At 43.1% G+C, this 15,222-nt stretch overlaps 1 protein-coding gene across 2 annotated transcripts in view; it reads left to right on the forward strand.

The window, feature by feature from the left end:
• DHX34 (DExH-box helicase 34) overlaps window positions 1–15,222 on the forward strand; it is a 97,846-nt gene that overhangs the window by 36,468 nt on the left and 46,156 nt on the right. For both annotated transcript variants that reach the window (XM_073599016.1, XM_073599017.1), the window contains one exon: window positions 12,432–12,608. In XM_073599016.1, coding sequence (XP_073455117.1) covers window positions 12,432–12,608 — 177 coding nt within the window. The remainder of the gene's footprint in view (window positions 1–12,431; window positions 12,609–15,222) is intronic.

Consider the following 15,222-nt stretch of genomic DNA (forward strand, 5'->3'; position numbering starts at 1 on the left):
AATTTAATATATATCGATTTGTATATTCTATTTTTCAACAGTGGAAGATACACTTATATTGATCTGTATAATTTTTACTGCACGTGGACTCTTTTTATATATGCATTTTTTCCGTTGGGATTTTCATATTGTTTTCTTCACAAGTACATTATTATTTTTCATACATGCAACAGACAGCAACAAAATATGGTGTGATACATGGTTAAAGTCAGTACTATTCATGTTTATTTAACAGAATGCTATTGCCAGTTTTTTTTTTGTAGTTTTACATGTTAAATAAATTCACTTTGATATAATTTATTCATACATCCGTTTTTAAGTTTTGAGAGCATATTCTGTTGCCATCTTCTTTCAAAGCAGATGTCCTTACAGCTTATTTTTTATAGAATTTTACACCATACTGTGTGGTGCAGAACACTTGAAGTTGGAATAGATCTTTCTCCAAGCGTCTTCCAGGACAGCCCATGAGACCTTGGGCTCCTCCTACCAGGACAGGAAACACGTCACCCCCACCAGATAAAAGGGCGGTCCTCCAGGCCCATGTCAGTTGTTTGTGTTTCCTCCGGACGGGGGGGTAACGTGTTCGTGGAACCTGCTCCCATAGGCCTTATAAGCAGGGGCTTTGTATGGCTATTTTCTGGGGCATATCACTTACCTCTTCCTCTGCCAGAAGCAGCACACCGCTGGGGAGGTTGGCTGTGCTGCTGTTCCCTGTCCTCAGTGCCTGGAGAGGGCCAGGACCGGTGTGAGGTCGTGCCCCTAGCGCAGTGCATTGCACTATAGCTCAGCTGAGCTTCGGTTGTCCTTCTCTGCCGACAGCGTGGCTGATCTGAGCAGGGAATGAAGGAAGCAGCAGCGCTCGAGGGGGCGGAGCTATTGCGCTCCAAGCTGGCCCACAGGAAGTGCCTGGAGAGGGTTACTTCCGGGGCATATGACCTCATCACTGGGCGTCGGAGACGAGGTTCCAGTCTTCATAAACGGCGCGAACAGAGAACGCTGGCTGCTGGTGTTTCTTGGTGTTAAGCAGCCAGGCTGTGGATGACCAAGAGGGGCAGAATGGATCCTCCTGCAGTACCTGCACAGGCAGCGGATGCAGTTCCCAACACCAGCACCTCACAGGTAAGCCTGGGGTGTTCTGTCACCACCTTGCTATCCCTGTGAGTGTTCCCTCCCCCCTCTGTAGTAGTTAGTGTAAGGGGACACATTTCCTCCCTCCTGCACGTGGTGTTACGGAGTGATTGGGTGGCTTTAATTACATTGTGGGTCATTTATTTTTTTGTCTTGCAGACCAAGACTCAGGACAAGGCCCAATCGCAGCCACTTAAAAGGAAATGTGCGGTTTGCGCAAACAAATTGAGCTCCTCATGGAGCAAAGCAGTTTGTCGCTCCTGTATAGAAGGCCTAGTAAAGGATGACCCGGTTGCCTCTTGCCAGAAGATGCTTACTTCTGTTAGGGATGAGCTTGCGTCCACCTTCAGTTCCTTTAGAACGCTTATTGACAAGCTCCAGACTCCAGCAGAGAGTCCGTCTTCACTGAAGGCGTCAGTAAGCACTCCGCAGCAGGCAGAGAGTGAGGACTCTGAGGCTGAGGTCAGATCTACCCGTTCTTCTCTGGAAGAATCAGGGTCAGATACAGAGCCCAGAGATAGAGAATCCACTCGAGGCTCAAGATTTAAGTTATCTGTGGAGGATGTAGATGACTTATTAAAGGCTATCTATACTACCCTTGAATTAAAAGAGGAAGAGGTTCAGTTATCCAAACATGATCTTATGTATAAAGGATTGCATAAGAGAAAATCGAGAGTTTTTCCAGTTCATAGTTCTTTGGTTGATACTATTAAACTGGAATGGGATAATCCTGAGAGAAAACCATTCTTCTCTAGTAACCTAAAAAGGAGGTTTCCTTTTGATGAGGACACTGCGCAGCCATGGAATAAGAATCCCAAGTTAGACGCACCTCTTTCAAAGGTTTGAAAAAACTCGGACCTGGCGTTCGATGATATGGGTACGCTTAAGGATCCGATGGACAAGAGGGGGGATATCCTTCTCCACAGAGCCTGGGACTCAGCAGTTGGAAACCTGAAACCAGCTCTGGCTTCCACTTGTGTGGCCAGAAATCTGGAGGTTTGGTTGTCTCAGATTCAGTCACATCTGTCAGCAGGTACCTCCAGAGAGCACATTTTAAAGTCTTTTCCTCTCCTATTTCAGGCAGTGGGTTTTTTGGCAGATTCTTCCGCTGAGTCGGTAAGAATGTCAGCCAGGACTTCGGCCCTAGTGAACTCGGCCAGGAGAAGCCTTTGGCTTAAGACCTGGTCAGGGGACTCGGCCTCCAAGTTGCGCCTTTGTGGCCTTCCTTTAACTGGCGATCATTTATTTGGCCCAGGTCTACAGGAGGCACTGGAGTGCACGGCTGATAAGAAAAAGGCGTTTCCAGAGAAAAAGAGAGTTCAGACAGCCAGAAAATTTTTTCGTGGCCAAAGCAGGCAACAGAGTCCTAGAGAAAAGGACAGCAGGCTGAAAAAGCATTGGGCTGGGCACAAAGGCAGAGGCAAAGGGGGAGTGCTGTTTAACCCTCCTCAACAGCCCGCCAAGCCGCAGTGACTTGTGTTCCCCGGTGGGAGGGAGATTGAGGGCCTTCATCCCACAGTGGGCAGCAGTCACTCTGAGCCCCTTCGTCCTGGACCTAGTGACCAACGGGTACAGGCTGGAGTATGTTCACCAACCACCAGAACGTTTGTTGGTCACATTTCCTCCACAAGATCGGGAGAAAGCGAGGGCTCTGGGTCTCCAGATCGGAGACTTATTAGATCAAAAAGTACTGATTCCTGTTTCTTGATCGGAGCAGGGCAAGGGATTCTATACCCATGTATTTGTGGTCAGAAAGCCGACAGGAAAGTTTCGACTTATCCTGAATCTCCGGACCTTAAACAAGTCCATCAGATACAAGCATTTCCGTATGGAGACGGTTTTTACAATCAAAAACCTACTATACCCAAACTGCTTTATGGCCACGTTGGACTTAAGGGATGCTTATCTTCACATCCCTATCCATCCAGCCTTCCAAAAGTTTTTGAGATTGGCAGTGAAGACGGGTATGGGGACCCGACATTTTCAATTTCAGGCCCTCCCCTTCGGTCTTTCCTCAGTCCCACGCATCTTTACGAAGGTGTTGGGGGAAGCGCTGGCTCCACTAAGATTAAAGGCAATAACGGTTATCCCTTACTTAGACGACCTCCTGATAGTGGCAAAATCATACCAAAGGCTGTTGGAGGATCTCCAGGCTGTACAGGACTTCTTACAGTCCCTAGGCTGGCTAATAAACAAAGAAAAATCGTCCTTGATTCCGGCCCAGAAAGTAACTTATCTGGGTTACGATTTTTGCTCAGTGAACCAAAGAGTTTTCCTTCCTCAGGAGAATATTACCAAAGTGTTCCAGACTATGTCAGCATTGCAGACCAACCAGTCGGTCTCTCTGAGACAGGTGTCGAGGGCAGTGGGTCTTATGACCTCATGTTTTCCCGCAGTACCATGGGCGAGACTCCGTCAGCGTCCGTTACAAAGGTTTCTTTTAAGAAACTGGGACGGGGACGTAAGGTCCCTGGAGTCAAGGATCTGGCTTCCCGACAGGATAAAAAGAAGCCTGTGGTGGTGGAGAGCTGGTCAGCACCTAGCAGGAGGTCTCCCATGGTCCTTTCCCATTTCCCGAAGGATTACCACAGATGCGAGTTCCTGGGGATGGGGGGCCCACCTCAGCAATGCAGTAGCACAAGGAGAGTGGTCCCCAGAGGAGGCAAGGGCCTCATCCAATCAAAGAGAGCTGCTTGCAGTCCAGAGAACCCTCCAGTCTTTTCAGATGGAGATCAGGGGTCACAACCTCCAAATTCTGTCAGACAATATAGCGACAGTCGCGTATATCAACAAGCAGGGAGGCACGAGAAGCCGGAGGCTTCAGTCCATTGCCCAGGAGATCCTTTCATGGGCAGAGGGGAATCTAGCCTCTATTTCTGCTGTACACCTGAAGGGGACAAACAATTGCCTGGCAGATTATCTCAGCCGTCACAGGATAGACCGAGACATCTGGTCCCTTCATCCCGAAGTCTTTGCAGACCTCACCAAGAGATGGGGTTATCCCGTAGCGGATTTGTTCGCAAACTGAAACAACCGCAAGACGGAGATATTCTTTTCCATGAACCCGGCAGACCAAGCCTTGGGGATCGATGCTCTTGCAAACCCGTGGCCTCCAGGCCTATGTTATGCCTTTCCGCCAATCAGACTGATTCCAGAAGTCCTCCGGAAGTTTCGGCTGGAAGAGACAGATCTGATTCTAATTGCCCCGTTTTGGCCCAAGAGGCCATGGTTTTCCCTGCTACAGTCTCTGGTTTCAGAGCCTCCGTGGAGTCTTCCGAAAAGGGAAGACCTATTATTGCAGGGTCCAGTATCACACCCTCAGGTGGTTTCCTTAAACTTGACGGCCTGGTATCTGAAGAAAAGATACTGAGCGCCCAAGGGTTCTCTGACAAAGTAGTCAGGACTCTCGTGAATTGCAGGAAGCCGGTTACTAGAGCCATATATTCCAAAGTTTGGAAAAGGTTTAACTCATGGTTATCTGAAAATGATAGATTAACTCATGATATTCCGTCTATTTTGGAATTTTTCCAAGAGGGTGTCGACAAAGGTCTTTCTGTCAGTACCTTAAAAGTACAGGCGGCAGCTATTAGTGTGTTCCTCCAGTTTTCTCTCCTGGAAAATCTCACTATAGCCAGATTTTTCAAATCTATCTCTAGGGCCAGACCAGTAGTAGTGAGAAGTTGTCCAACGTGGGATCTGTCCCTAGTACTTCAAACTCTGGTAGAATTTCCGTTTGAACTCTGGAAAGTATGTCAGTTAAGTTACTTACATTAAAAACTGTGTTCCTTATAGCTGTTACCTCAGCTCGTAGGGTAAGTGAGTTGCAGGCCCTATCAGTTAGGGAGCCCTTCCTCACGATTTTTGAGGATCGAGTTGTGTTACGAACTGATCCAGGTTTTTTGCCCAAGGTGGCAAGTACATTCCACCGATCTCAGAACATTGTATTGCCAACCTTTTGTAGTTCGCCACAGGGCGACTTAGAAAATTTAGTTTTCTAGATGTAAGAAGGATTCTCTTGGTCTATCTTGAGGTCACGAAGACCTTTAGGAAAACTGATGCCTTGTTTTGTCCTCTTTTCTGGAGTTCACAAGGGGAATAGTGCATCTAAAGCCACATTGGCTAGATGGATAAAGCAAGCCATCTTGGAAGCTTACAAAATTAGGGAGGTCCCTACACCTTTTGTTACTGCGCACTCAACTAGAGCCTTGTCTGCGTCTTGGGCTGAGAGGGCTGGTGCCTCACCGGAACAAATTTGCAGGGCTGCCACTTGGTCCAGTTACTCGACCTTCATTAAACATTATCTCCTGGATCTCCTATCAGCTCAGGAGCAGGCGTTTGGTCATAAGGTCCTTCAGGCAGTTGTCCCTCCCTAGACTGGTAAGTTCTGGCTCATCGTCTCATGGGCTGTCCTGGAAGACGCTTGGAGAAAAGTTGAGTTAGACTTACCGGTAACTCCTTTTCTGAGAGTCTTCCAGGACAGCCGGATTCCCACCCGGTATTGTCTGAAGTTATGTGTATTATGCATATGTTTTGCAGGGTCCTACGGTTCTTGAGAATACTGACATGGGCCTGGAGGACCGCCCTTTTATCTGGTGGGGGTGACGTGTTTCCTGTCCTGGTAGGAGGAGCCCAAGGTCTCATGGGCTGTCCTGGAAGACTCTCAGAAAAGTAGTTACCGGTAAGTCTAACTCAGCTTTTCCATATTTGGCCAAGATTTGATGCAAATAGGCAAAAATGCAAGAAAACAAAAACCACAAAATAACATAAATGTGCTATAAGAGTGCAATGCCAGCTGCTAATTCACTAAACAAAACAAAATGTCCTTTTTAAAATATTTGCATAGTGAAACCAATAATGAATTGGTGCAAAAACATTTAAAGTGACCAGTGCTACAATTTATCACTCCTTTAGTGATTCAACCAAAAGTGACACGTGCTATAAATATCTAAGTCCTTGTTACAGTGCTGCAAAATGTATGTGCTGAAACATATGATAAGTCCTTGATATAGTGCTGCAGAATATAAATTGATCTGGTGCTGCAAAAGATTTTAGAATAAATCATGTGGTGTGCCGGGTGTCTCCACACGTGCTCCCCCTTTTTTGCTACACTGACGGGAAAGCTCTCCCTTCACAGGGGTAACCAGCATTCACAGCACCACCTGGCTGTATATGGATCTCCAGATCCCATGAAAGGGATTGTAAGTATTGCAAGCATCAACTTTGTGTCTTTTAAGCTTGAAAATAATTTACACCCATGTAAGTGCAATACTACTTAATTTCAATAAATTTTGCTATACTGGGTCACGCTATGGAGCTTGTTTTTTTTTAATATTTCCACATGTGCATGAGACTGCTGGGTCAGTGGAAGTAAGGAAAAGGAAAGACAGCCTTTCGTGTGATCTGGATATCCATATACAGCCAGGTGGTGCTGTGAATGCTGGTAACCCCTGCGAGGGGATCGCTTTCTGGTGAGTGTAGCAAAAGAGGGGGAGCACGTGTGGAAACACCGGGCACACTGCATGGTTTTTTATGTGATCTTTTGCAGCACCAGATCAAGTGATTTAGGGCTGCAACTAACGATTATTTTCATAATCGATTAGTTGGCCGATTATTGTTTCTATTAATCGGGTAAAAATCTCAAAAAAAAGTTTGGTGTATAATTTAGTTAATATGTAAAGTTTAAAAAAAGATAATTTTATTCTTAAATATCTCTATGCAGTGGTAAATATAAATGACCCAGCTATATGATTGGGGAACAAAATGTCTAATCCACTCTGAAAATAACAGACACAAGAGATGGGTCAAATCAACATTTGTTTTCTACCACAGTGACAGTAAAATTCGAAGGAGCAGAATAGAAAACCTTTTTCATGGATATATATATTTTAATTATACTTCACATTGCTGGTAAACCTTTTTACTTTAAATGTAATTGGAATGCCTTATATTACCTCCAGTCTTTCACAGAGCCCTTAAAGTGATTTGTAAATGTTGGATTTTTTTTTTTTTTAAAAACAACAAACTTGTCATACTTACCTGCTTTGTGTTAGGGTCCTTTCACACGGGACGGATCCGAGATGATCCGCTCCGTGAACATCCGCTTGCTCAGCGGGGATCGCTCCGTGGTGTGCAGCGACGGACCTGTCACAGTGCCGCTCTCCCCTATGGGGGATCGGATGACGACAGACCGTAGAGTCTGTCTTCACCCGATCCGATCCGACAACGGATGGAAAAGTAGGTTTTTCCTCCGTTACACTTTTTCGGATTGGAGCGGGTCGGATGTCAGCGGACATGTCACCGCTGACATCCGACGCTAAATAGAGGTCTATGGAGAGTCCGTTCAGGTCCGCCTAAAAACCTGACAGGCGGACCTGAACGGATCGTTCATGTGAAAGAGGCCTAATAGTTTTGCACAGAGCATCCCTGATTCTCCTCTTCCTGGTTACCTGCCGATGCTTCTGGCTCCTCCTGCATTTAGAGTGCCCCTATAGCAAATACTGTATGTAAAACACAAGGCCCGCGAGCCGCAAGCAGCCTTCAATGCCTTGTCATGTGGCCCTCACACCCAGTTTTTCAGCCGGAATGTTGTGGAACTCCATTTCGCCACCTCCGGCTCTCAACCTCCGCTCCCACTCTCAGCTGTCACTTGTAAACACAGAAGCTTTCTGTGTTTACAAGAGACAGCTTTGCCCTCGGTCCCAGATCTAACAGATTCCTGCTTGCACTCACGGTGGTGACAGATCTCCAGAACCTAAGAGAAAGAGAGAACGATCTCCCTGCAAATACACAAGTAGTAGAGCAGCCTACACAGGGAGGTGCTATAGCCGGACCAGGTAGGTGAAAGATGTGCACTCTGTACACAGCACACCCCTGGACACTGCACTCTATTCATAACACACCCCTGGATCCTGCACTCTGTACATAATGCCCTCCTGAACTCTGCACTCTGTACATATCATAGTCCTGAACTCTGCAGGTAATGCACTCTGTACATAGCTCACCCTAGATACAACCAGGCCTTTGAGGGCAACCATACTGTTGATGTGGCCCGTGATTAAATTAAGTTTGGAACCCCCATGTCACAAAGTATACTAGAGTGCCCCTATAGCAAGGCAAAAAACTTCTGCCTTTAAAATCACTTCCTTCTCCAGCCCAGGGCCACGTGTCCCACAAGGCAATGCTCCTCACACATTCAAGTTCTCAGGCACTTACTGACATGTATGGACGGTGCACTGTGTATACTGACATGTATGAAGGGTGTATTGAGCTGTATGTGTGCTGAACTGTGTATACTGACATCTAAACAAATAATGCAATCTGTATACAGGCCAACCAATCGATTATGTTGATTAGTTGTTTCAGCCCTAAAGTAATTTTCTGCAGCACTCTATCAAGGACTTATGATATGTTTTAGCACATAAATTCTGCAGCACTATAACAAGGACTTATATATTTATAGCATGTGTCACTTTTGGTTGAATCACTAAGGCTGGGTTCACACCATTGCTAATTTGATGCGGGTTTACCCGCATCCAACTTGCATGTCAGGAGATTGTGACCGCCTCGCTATGGAACCGGTTCACAGGGGTCCTGTGCATCTTTTGGTCAGTTTCATGTCTGAATTCAGCCAAAAATTCGGGCTGAAATCAGACCTGAAAAGGTGAATGGTGACGCACGGGACCCCTGCTGTGAGCTGCTCCGTGCTGCGGGCGATAAATTGTAGCACTGGTCATTTTATTGTTTTTGCACCAATTCATGAACTGTTTCACTATGCAAATATTTTAAAAAGGACATTTTTGTTTTGTTTAATGAATTAGCAGCTGGCATTGCACTCTTATAGCACATTTATGTTATTTTGTGGTTTTTGTTTTCTTGTCTTTTTTTTCTCAATGAGGCACATCTTGTTATAAAGCAGTGCCATACCCACTTTATCATACTCTTTCTATTTCTGACTCTACCTTTGGTACTTGACTGAGTGGAGGCAGCAGCTACACATATATTTTTTTGGATCCTGTCCATAGCGCAGAATAAATCCCAGAGATTACCAAGATTTGATGCGTCAGTACTAACGTTAAAATGGATTATGGGCATTGGCATGATAGTATAAGGGGTAATGGTTGGATTTCAGGTTAATGGTTTGAGGATTAGGTTACAGTTAAAGCTGAACTCCAGGCAAACCACTAAATAAACACATGAAATGCATATAAGGATGCTGTTTTACCTGCCAAAAATGTATATTATCTGTCCATCTATTCTTGAGATTTACACAGCCCTACCACACATCACAGATGGGCAAATGGCACCACTTTCTCTGGTATAGTTTACTCTGTAAAAGTAATGCAATGCTGTCTTCTCTCTACATCCCATGCCTGCTGACTGGGCAGTGAAAGAGCAGCAGCAGACTGATAAGGTCATATCTATGTGTTCTCTCCTCATATCATCATGTTCCCTGTTGGCATCTTTGCATGCTATTTACCTCAAAACTATGATATTGCTGTGGAGACCTCAGATGTTGAATGTTACACAGTTGCAGTGAGTGTGCTGGGATTTTAGCAAACTTAAGGCCTCATGCACATTGGACGTTATAAAAAAGCCAGTAACGTTAGCTGTAGCTGAATAGTGATATTTTTTTTTTTTTTTTTAGCTTTTTTTTTTAGCAAAACTATACTCCCATACAAGCTTATGGCTCAAAAACGCTGACAAATGCAGAATAGCTGTTTTCTGGCATTTTTTAAAGCTGTTTTCAGATTTTTTCAGAGTTTTTACAGCTGAAAAACTCCTCTCAAAACCCACTAGTTCTGGGGTTTTTTTCCAGATAGAAAACACCCCTGCCAAAAACTGCTGATAACAGCCTATGTGTGCATGGACCCATAGGATAACATGCTGGGGAGTTTGACTGCTAGGCCATAAGGTGAACTAGGAAAAAGTGGCTAGAAAATTATTTTTGTTCCCACACTTGGGCATTACTTTTTTAAAAGCATTTTTACATAGACAACACTCCTATGGACGTTATGTTAAAAGTTCTCCACAAAATATTATGCAATTTTTTTTTTTTTTGCCACGATCCATAAATCTATGTAATTGTGAACCAAAAAAATTAAAATCTAATGGTGCTGGTTTTGCTTGTAAACTTATTTCTATTCATTTTAGCAACACAAAATATCTCTTAAACTGATATTTACACATGTGCGTAACATTTGAGACAGGTATTGGTGCATTCATTTACCCAAGAGTGAATGTAGACCAAAGAAATAAGGCAAAGTTGTAGAAAATATGCTTCAACTTCACAGATTGGCACCAAGCAAAATGAAACATACACATGGTAAATCAAAACTGAGATGTTGTATTCATCAAAATTTTCAGTAGGCACTGTGTAATCAAAGTTAAAAAAGCAGCACACTTTGTCACAAGTTGGCTGAAATGACTCAAAATGCAACCCCATCCCCCCTCAATGCCAAATAATGACAAAAATTGACAATTCTACAATAGAGTCATTGCAGCTCAAATCACCCTAAAATACGAAACGGTGTCTTCACTCATGAGTCCCACCCCTATCACTGTCATCAGAGCTACCGTCCAATGTAGCTCTTTCCTCTTTTTCTTGGGAAAACATTTGCACAATTTTTGCACCAACATAAATCAGTACAGCCTTGCAGACATACAGGAACATCTTCCAGTCTCACATCTGCCTTGCTTGCAACTGCAGTGGACTACCTGCAGCACAATTTCAGGGGCAGGATTTCTCGTCATCCAGGTCACTGTTAACTTCCCATCCTCGAGGTGCCATCCATTGCCAATTACCTGGGTAATTGGCAATGGATGGCACCATGGGCCAGTCTACCTTTGAACTACTTTGCAAATATGTGTGCCACCTGTATGGTCAGCCATCTGCAAAAAATGTAAACGATGCAAGATGCAAAGCATTCTGCATGGCATCGTCCTCTTTGCCAGAACTATCCATGCCTCTGACAAGTGACACCCTTTACCAACACTATAAAAGGGCAAACTACCAAGCAGCCATAATGAGATATTCTATGAAAGGTATAATGTGTGCCCCGTCACCCATTGGCAATGGATGGCACCTCAAGGATGGGAAGTACAGTGACCTGGATGACGAGAAATCCTGCCCCTGAAATTGTGTTGCAGGTAGTCCACTGCAGTTGCAAGCAAGGCAAATGTGACACTGGAAGATGTTCCTGTATGTCTGCAAGGCTGTCTTGTACTGATTTATGTCGGTGCAAAAATTGTGGAAATGATTCCCAAGAAAAAGAGGAAAGAGCTACATTGGACGATAGCTTTGATGACAGTGATAGGGGTGGGACTGATGAGTGAAGACGCTGTTTCGTATTTTAGGGTGATTTTTGAGCTGTAATGTCTCTATTGTAGAATTGTCAATTTTTGGCATTATTTGGCATTGAGGGGGGATGGGGTTGCATTTTGAGTAATTTCAGCCAACTTGTGGCAAAGTGTGCTGCTTTTTTAACTTTGATTACACAGTGCCTACTGAAAATGATGACTACAACATCTCAGTTTTGATTTACAATGTGTATGTTTAATTTTGCTCGGTGCCAATCTGTGAAGTTGAAGCGTATTTTCTACAACTTTGCCATATTTCATGGTCTACATTCACTCTCGAGTATACTAATGCACCAATACCTGTCTCAAATGTTACACACAGTTTGAGAGATATTTTGTGTTGCTAAAATGAATAGAAATAAAGTTACAAGCAAAACCAGCACCATAAGATTTTCATTTTTTTCACAATTACATATATTTTTTATGGATCGTGACAAAAAAACTGCAGGATATTTTGTTGAGAACTTTTACCTTAAAGTCCATAGGGGTGTTGTGTATGCAAAAATTCATTTAAAAAGTAGTGCCCAAGTGTGGGAACGAACATTAATTTTTTTCCTAGTTCACCTTATGGCCTATGCAGAAAAAAACATCTGAAGCCCAAAACAGTAGCTGTAAAAACGTCCAGTGTGCATGAGGCCCAAGCCAAAAATAAAGTGTATTTTACACTTCAGACCCCCTTTGCTGCTATAACCTATAACCTATAACCCAGGATCGTTTACTGCCTGTGACAAGGCGGCAATAAAAAATCCGACAGGGATTCTAGACTTGTTAGACATTTATCCTCACGCCAGTGAAACTACTGTCATTGGGCCAAGATGTGATGGAAAATCATTTAATGGAGCCCTGGATAGCAGCAAAACTCTGCAATACATCAAATCAGATCACACAAACATCTTGTAGACTTATCTGTAGTTCTCTGATCATGTTGTGTTTACATTCCCTGACAGGTAAGATACAGTATGAGGCGTCTGGCAGGTTTAGAAATGCAGAACCTGTATGTGGGTCCTCAGCCAGTCACCGATACCATCAGCTTAAAGGGAGTTTTCAGCAATGAGGATATGAAGCCTGATAATGTGAAAGGTGGATACACTGTGACCAACTTCCTGACTTATAACTGTTTGAGGGTAAGTGAGAATATAGATATGCATCAGTCATTTACACCCAGATTTACAAGGGTTAAACACCATCTGCTGGTAATGTTGAAGGCATCATTGTTTCTTTCTCATTCTGCCTCTCTTACCAAATGCAGAGCCGTGGAAGTGCTGATTTTATTCAAAGGGCAAAAATTACAGCATTATTTTCCAGTCGCTAACAAGATAGAAAAATATTCTTATTCTTTAAAAGGTCAGGAGTACTGCCAAAGGTAATACAGGAGAGTTGAGTAAGGTCCTAGGCCAACATTTACACACCTGTGCTTTAAAGAGTAACTCCGCTTTTGTTAAGAAAAAACATTCCCCTCTGGGTGGTCTATGTACATTGCAGGGAATTTAACAAACTTTGTTGCACATTCTTACCTTTTCTTATTCTGAAGATACAGCTGTTTGTCTATGTCCCATGTGCAAAGTGAATGTGAATGGGAGTGACTTGTTCATTATTAATCAGCTGCTGTACTTGCAGGGTTCTAATGAGGAAAGTGGGTCTGAATCCATTTAGACATGATTAACCGTTTGGGAATATCTCACCAAAAATAACGTTGCAGAGGATGTGAGAACGCCCAAAATCAGATTTGTATCTTAGTGCAGACTCAGCAGGAAATTACATTTCTGGGGGTGTTCTTTACACCATCTTTGTACAGAACGTCTCCAGGTTGCCATAAATTGGAGTTCATGCAGCTAGAGAGGTTGTTTTTAAAGCTCATTTACTGCTAGCTAAGAAACTAAATATTTTAGTGCCCTTAGGCACAATTTAATGTGTTATTAAACCCAAAAGCAAACAATTTTTATACTGCAGCTTACCATTACGTATATGTGGTGGCTCTATTCATATTTATTTTTTAGGCTTTATTTCTTCTATTTTCACCAGGTGATTCAGCCAGTAAGTCCTGTTTTTTTTTTTCTTCAAAAGAACAAGCTCTCCAGCAGAATATATCAGTTACAAGGATCGGACAAACCATTCATGTAAAACCTTTATCCCCCCCCCCCCCCAAAAAAAAAAAAAAAAAAACTGTTGCTGTAACTGCTTATAAAGTATTAGCTAGTGTTTGTTTTAATGTGTTAGTGTATATAAATCTGCTAGTACATCTAACACTCTCCTCCCCCCAGACTGATCATGCTGCTGTTCAAAGGGGTGCCCCTGTGCTTATTTGTCCAGAGTGGGAGCACTCTAATACACTATTTACTAAAGCTGGTTCACTCAGAATCTGGTGCAGCTGTGCATGGTAACCAATGAGCTTCCAACTTCAGCTGGTTCAATAAAGCTTTGACAATAATACCTTGAAGCTGATTGCTTTCTATGCAGAGCTGCACCAGATTTTGCAGGCTTCAGTTTTAGTAAATAGCACACTAGGTGTGTTACTGACCAGATCACCAGGTGAACACAGAGGGGGGAAAAAATGTACACATCTAATGATTGGTAAGCTGAAATACATTATACACTGAGCAAAATTATAAATGCAACACTTTTGTGTTTGCCCCCATTTATCATGAGCTGAACTCAAAGATCTATGACTTTTTGTATAGAACTAAAGAGGTGTCCTCCCAGTGGGCGTTATAGTATTTTAGAGGTAAACCCCCATCCCAATTATTCTACAAAACCAAAGCACACTCCACAGGAGCGCAACTGCTCTAACGGGACTTTTATCATAGGGTCACCTCTAATGAAGGTAGGAAATGGTAGAATTTATATAAAAACTGTTATATTTATTGAAATATCCATATAAAAATCATTGACATGACCTAACAATACATGAATTAAAATGGATGCATATAAATGAGGAGGAAACAAATCTATGAGACAATGACCAATGAGCAGGAGTAAGTGGACAAACATATCTCAAACCTTCATAGCAAAAAACAGCAGAGAGTCTATAGTTTACATTGCATGAATCATTTACATTGATTACAACACTTGTTGATTCTAGATATGTGTATATAAAATATATACTGACCACTCAAGTTCATATGAAAGTTTCCATGGACATTCTCAGCATCCAGTAGAAAAAGGTGCCGTCCATCACGGCCACACAGGGGTCCAAGACCCAAAGTCCAGGGGAAAGGAAATGACAGGCAAGTCACAGAGGTAAGATGCCAGGGTGGGCTGTGGTTATTTCACAAAGGATATCCCCAAAAGACCAGATACCATCACCCCTTAGGTAAGAAGCTTATCAAAGCCCAAATGGTAGGGCTAAATGATAGAGGGTTCAGTACCACTGGAATATAAATGATAAAAAGCGTTGATGAGAATATTAAAAAAAAACCTAGTATAAATGAAACGTTTTCAAGAAAGGGGGGATTTTTAGGTTGAATGATATGACCCACCAAGGATTATAAATATGAAAACCTAGACACGTACCTAGAAGAGATGAACTTGAGTAGAAAAGGATCTAATCATGAAGCCCAATCCATAAAGCAGGACGCCAAAAGGGGAAGGATAGGTAAGTAGTAACCAGTATCAAGTAGGCAGGATTTCAAGGGAGCATAAAGTTCCCTAGTCAGGTAAGAGCCCACAATTATCTGCAAACATAGAGCACATCGGGGAAATAGTGTATATCAATAGAAAGCAAACACTTAAAAATTCCCA

The sequence above is a fragment of the Aquarana catesbeiana genome, linkage group LG09 (assembly GCF_042186555.1).
Source record: "Aquarana catesbeiana isolate 2022-GZ linkage group LG09, ASM4218655v1, whole genome shotgun sequence".
In the NCBI taxonomy this organism is placed as follows: domain Eukaryota; kingdom Metazoa; phylum Chordata; class Amphibia; order Anura; family Ranidae; genus Aquarana; species Aquarana catesbeiana.